Genomic DNA, 6,020 nt, shown 5'->3' with positions numbered 1-6,020 from the left:
AGCACCTACTGCACACTCTGACCTTGACAACCACCTTGACCTTGGAACCACCCTAACAATGTCTTAAGACTTAACAGGTTCATATAAAAAAATATCCCAGCAGGCAGCCTCATGTCGTCGGACAGACCTCAAAAACGCTCAGATCCCCCTTTTTTCCTCTACCTTTTTACTACTATGTCTGGACCATGTAGACTAGAGAATATAAAGGAGAGAGGGGTGGGGAGAGAGAGAGAGAGAGAGAGAGAGAGAGAGAGAGAGAGAGAGAGAGAGAGAGAGAGAGAGAGAGAGAGAGAGAGAGAGAGAGAGAGAGAGAGAGAGAGCGAGAGAGAGAGAGAGAGAGAGAGGGAGGGAGGGGGCTGATTAATGGGTAAAGTGCCAGACAGCACAACAGAAAACAAGAAAACACCATCACACAGCCCCAGATGTTTTGGGCTCAGCCCCTGATCTTTCCAAGTCCTAAAAACGCCTCTGTATCGAGTAGTAGGGTATAATATCACACGCACCGTATCCCCAACTAATGTGAAACACCCACATTCTACAATAGCCCCTCCCTCCACGTCGCCTCCCCGTACCCTCTCTGTATCTTCATTGGTTTAACTGTATAGCAAACGTTTGGATAATGAATCTCAAACCATTTTCATTGGACACACTGTCGCGCCACTCAAAAACGGTTGCCTGGCGCCGTGCTCGATGGGTTGTCAACTGGAGGATCTAGTTACTGTTGGTGGTGCAATGAAAATAACTGCGTTGGAGGGTGGTTGGATATGGGTCCAGTTCCATCATTTCCCCCAAAACTGAGTGAGTAGTATATTATAATAATCTGAAATACAAACGTGAGTTGTCAATATAATAATGTCCTTAAATGCTTGCCAATTGCGTAACGTCACCAAGCTCGAGGTTTGTTTTGGTTATTATTTCGCCGTTATACGCCTCCTTATTAGCAGCGAGATCACCACCACCTCCGGATTCAATCAACTCAACTAGCTACTGATATTTAGGATGTCATTCCCTATAGAGGCATTTTTCTTTGCTTGTATTCTATTGTATTTCCGTCTTGTTTTATGACTGCCATCATGTTCACAAAAAAAATGTCGTTTTCCATAGGGATACCCATTAGTCTTGAATCTAATGCTAGCTGTGATTAATTAGAGTGATTAAGTCATATTAATTACTAGTGGTGCAGTATCAGGGGCTGTGAATAACGTGTGGACAACATGGACTAGAAATCCTTGTAACGTTACCATTCGGCTCTCTCTTGCAACTGCGTGAGCTGGATTGTAGACGAGACACACACACGGGCACACACGCGCGCACCCACGTGCACACACATTTCTTTTTATTTGCCAGCTTTTTATTGATGTTGTACTTTTGTTGTTGTCAAGGATGGGATTCGATTTGTTACTAGGCGCAACAGGGTGTTTGGTGGCCTTCACATAACAATTATTTTAACTAGGGTAGCTATATTATAATCATCAATTCATCATTTTACCTATAAGCCTATTTGAATATTCTGAATAATCCGTTTTTTAATTATTTTATTGATGTTTTTATTTAGTAGGCTGTAGCCTAAAGATGCATTCAAATGTTAAACTACAGCTTCTTTGTTTACTGCAGAGGAGGTTTTATGACTAAACCTATGTTTACCGCTGCAGTGTAGTTGTGCTGTACATCCCCTCCCAAGTCTGTTGCTTATTGCGTACATTGGACAGTGCTTCATTAGGTCCTTGTAGGATAATAGCTGTAAGCTATCTATTTAGTGGAGCATTAAGCCAGGATGCCTCTCTGGCACTGGGTCCTGCTGGAGCATGTTTATAAAAGATCAGGACCTCCAGTTCGTAGGTGTAGGCCTGTGTGTGTGTGTGTGTGTGTGCGCGCGTGCATGTGCATATTATAGCACCCAACGTTCTTTCCTAATCACTTATATTTAGATATAATATATAGCCTATATAATCCTACCAATAATTCCTGCCAGAATCTTAAAGTTGAATGTCCTAATTAGGCTGTAAATAACTAGTATACTGATCCTGCCAGAGGTGTTGTGTTGTATTGTGAAAAGTGAGTCAGTCATTACCACGCATGAGTCATTCTGTTGATAGAGACAAAACAACAGCTATATGATCCACTTCAATGTTCCTGCACATTCCTGCTCACAATAACCTGTTAGGCATCGACAACATTATGGTTTGTGGGCACATCTTTAACATCTGCTGTTGACATAATAGATGAGGATAATTGACCATATTCACACAGTGAATATACCCCTAGAACCCACCTCACCCCTGCCCACTTTGACAACCTAGGATGGCTTAGAGTAGACGACAGAGTACAGCAACTTGCAATGGGCCTGGTCTACAAGATACACTATACGACTAAGGTACCCATGTACATGTCAAAATACTTCCCAAAGGTCAGTGAATACCACGATCACAACACCAGAGGAAGCTCAACAAATCATGTTAAACCCAGATTCGGCTCAAACAAGGGACTAAACACGTTTCGCAATTATGCCACATCAATGTGGAACGCCCTACCCACAGCAGTAAAGGAATGTGAATCCCTACCCACATTCAAAACCGCTCATAAAGAGCACCTAGGGGAGGCTGCAATTCGAAACTGGCCACCCTAAATGTCCAAACCCCCCCACCCCCACCCCCTCCTAATAGACAGTCTCCTCCCCACCGCATGTATATATTCTCTCCCCGCCATATGTATATTTCTCTCCCACCCACCCACCCCCTCCAAATGTACAGTCTCCTCCCCACCATACATATATTCTCTCCCCACCGTATGTATATTTCTCTCCCCGCCATATGTATATTTCTCTCCCACCCACCCACCCCCTCCTAATGTACAGTCCCCTCTCCATCATATGTATATACTCTTTCAGGATCCATGGGTAACAGTACTGTATATTTGAATATCGTATATGTCACAAATATAACAGTACTAAATACCTGTATGTCATGTATGTCCCTATGCCATAAATGTCATGTATGTCATAAATGTCTTGATGAATTGAAAATGGGGGACCCTGATGTAAACAAGACGAACGTATTTTTCTGGTCTGCATCCCCTTAACAATTGTGTGTATTGAGCCGTACTGTATTGTACCCATTCTGCAATCTGTTACATAAAGTTTTCATTCATTCATTCATTCATTCATGGCCATTTAGCTCTTATGTCATGCTCAGGTTGGGTTCCTTTCCACCCTGTTCCCCACCCTAGAACAACCCCCCGTGTGAATATGGTCAATAAGGTGGAGCCTTTACATCTTGTCCAAACGAATAGATGAATTAAAGCATTTTAAGTTAGGCTAATGTCTTTGGGGGAAACCACTTTAGGATGGTCATTATGTATGTATCTCATTAGTCAATTCCTTCTCAAGTTTACATAATCATTTGTCTATAGGGAGTGGCTGCAGTCGATAATTCTCACGTTAAGATTTAGAGAGAGTGGCGGAGCGTACAGCGATGTTTAGCGTTCTAGAAGACGGAGGTTATTGGTTTTGGGATTTTGCATACTAATAAGGAGCTCACGATGCCCCTAACAATGAGCAGGCATCGCTACAAAGAAAAGATGAGATAGAATCAGTGGCATTTGGAATCTTATATTGTACAAAAAAAGAGCACAAGTGTTCTGGTTTATTTGTATATTGCTTTGTTTGAATGCAAATAACCCTTTTTTTTATTTTTTTTTAATTTTTTTTTATCGTTTATCGCTTTATTCTATACTGGGCAGTCCAGTAGAGAGAGAGAGAGGTGAAACGGGAGACAGAGTGGGGGGAAGACATTTGACAAATAACGACGGGTTCGGGAATCGAACCGGGGTCGGCCGTGCCGCGACTCAGCGCGTTATGTGGTTTGCCACTGGGGCGCCCATAACCCTGGGTTTTTACAGACAATACAACCAAATATTTGGCTATAGGCTACACTACAGGGAGACAGGTAGTCTAACTGGCAGGAAGTCAAATGAGGGGCTCATAACAAAGGCTTATGCTGAGCATGCACGCACGCAAACACACACACACACACACACACACATACACACACACACACACACACACACACACACACACACACACACACACACACACACACACACACACACACACACACACACACACACACACACACACACAATGGTTGATTATGACATAGGAGACAAACAGAGCTTGAGTCCCACAAAGGCATGTGTGTGTGCATGTGCACACATGCATGGAAGTCAGGTTATGATCATGTAAGTCTAATCTTCTCCAAAACCGCTGCATTACACTTGCTCAAATAACGATATTGCAGAGAAGAAGTTTGTCATTTTTAGGGACATCTACCAGTATGAACTCTTGACTTGCGTCTAACGCATCTATCTCAAACCCCACCCTCTCTGGGAAGCAACAGTTGTGATCAGAGGATCAAGAAAAGAGGGTGGGGTTTGAGATCAAGGGGGCGGGGTTTGAGATCAAGAACAGATTAATTTCAGGTCTGGTGCCAGCCTAATAGCCAAACCCAGTGCATCACTAGCTACTGAATAGGTTACTTACTATACATTTGCTCTTGTATCTCTTCGTGCAGATGAGGGTGGAACACTGAGGGAGGCATGCAGTGCATGCTGTGGCTCACAGCCAGCAGACACCCCCTAGGAGCCGACAGCCTCATGTCCTCTTCTAGCTGGGACCCCTCTCCCCGAGCTCCAAGCGCCTCGCCCAGCCGCCTTTCAACTCCATGAAGGTTCCTGTCATCGGTGATGTAATGAATAAATTTGAAGTCCTTGGGATTGTAGGTGAAGGTGAGATAGCTGGAATTACCGCCACTGTATGTCATGATGTTGTTTCACACGCGGCCACCATACTTTCACGCCCCCAAGCGGCTGTCATTAACCACTCGTTAATTACCAGCCTGTAGGGGCTTGTGAATCACACTCTGCAAGTTACTGCACTCATTCACTCAGATTCTCTCCATCTCTGTCCATGGAGCAGGCTTGGATTTTACATCCCAGTGACATGACTGATTGGAGGGTTCTCTCTCTGTTTTCTAGCTTTAGGACTTAGGAGAGAGTGATGCCTGGCAAATACCGACTGCACATTATGTGAATTCTTAACCCTTTCACTACCACACTACAGAAGGTTAACCTTTCACTACCACACCACAGACGGTTAACCGGTGTGGTTGTGAAAGGGTTAACCATTTGTCGGGTGGCAGTGAAAGGGTTAAACTTCTGTTTTGTCACAGTGAAAGGGTTAACCCGTTGGTAGTGTGGTGGTGAAAGGGTTAAAATGGGTGGTGTTCCCCTTTTCATGGGCGAAACATCATAGTGAAATATAGAGCAATGGCAGGGAAACCTATCTTAGATGTTAGAGGTTACGGATTGGGCACCTTCAAACATACAGTTAGATGTTGAAGTTAGAAGTACAGTTATAAGCTAGGCTAACAGTGCAGCTGTTCCCTAAGCCTAATGCATGCACAGAGAAGAAAAGGGTATGTCTGCTTGTCTAACTCCAGGGTAGATGGAAAATAAGCTAATTTCCCCAAAAATTGGCCTGTTCCTTTAAGATGACCTGTTCCTTCATGTCCCTGGATGTATTGTACGGACATGCAGGAACAGGTCATCTTAAACCTTCTGTTGTGATCCTAATTCTGTTATATTATAATCATCAATTCATAATTTTACCTAAATAAGCCTCTTTGAATATTCTGAATAATCTGTTTTTTAAATTATTTTATTGAGGTTTTTATTTAGTAGGCTGTAGCCTAAAGATGCATTCAAATATGTTAAACTACAGCTTCTTTGTTTACTACAGAGTAGATTTTATGACTAAACATATGTTTACTGCTGCAGGGTAGTTGTACTGTACATCCCCTCCCAAGTCTGTTGCTTATTGCGTACATTGGACAGTGCTTCATTAGGTCCTTGTAGGAGAATAGCTGTAAGCTATCTATTTTTTTTATTTTTTTTTTAGAAAAGAAAATACAAGTAACTACTATATTTCTTTACGTTTTTTTTACAAATATTACCAATATTTGCCA

The 6,020-nt window shown here is 42.8% G+C and overlaps 1 protein-coding gene across 1 annotated transcript in view; it reads left to right on the top strand.

The window, feature by feature from the left end:
• The first annotated feature begins 742 nt into the window (after positions 1–742).
• Positions 743–6,020, top strand: part of LOC311222996 (cyclin-dependent kinase-like 5) — a 70,922-nt gene continuing 65,644 nt past the window's right edge. Inside the window, exons 1-2 of the mRNA XM_084307671.1 lie at positions 743–798; positions 4,569–4,782. Of these exons, the coding sequence (XP_084163797.1) occupies positions 4,719–4,782 (64 nt within the window). The 5' untranslated portion in view covers positions 743–798; positions 4,569–4,718. The remainder of the gene's footprint in view (positions 799–4,568; positions 4,783–6,020) is intronic.

The sequence above is a fragment of the Notolepis coatsorum genome (assembly GCF_963971535.1).
Source record: "Notolepis coatsorum genome assembly, chromosome: 2".
NCBI classification, from domain to species: domain Eukaryota; kingdom Metazoa; phylum Chordata; class Actinopteri; order Aulopiformes; family Paralepididae; genus Notolepis; species Notolepis coatsorum.
Note: the sequence above shows the minus strand (reverse complement) of the source record. Positions and strands in the feature narration are given on the sequence as shown.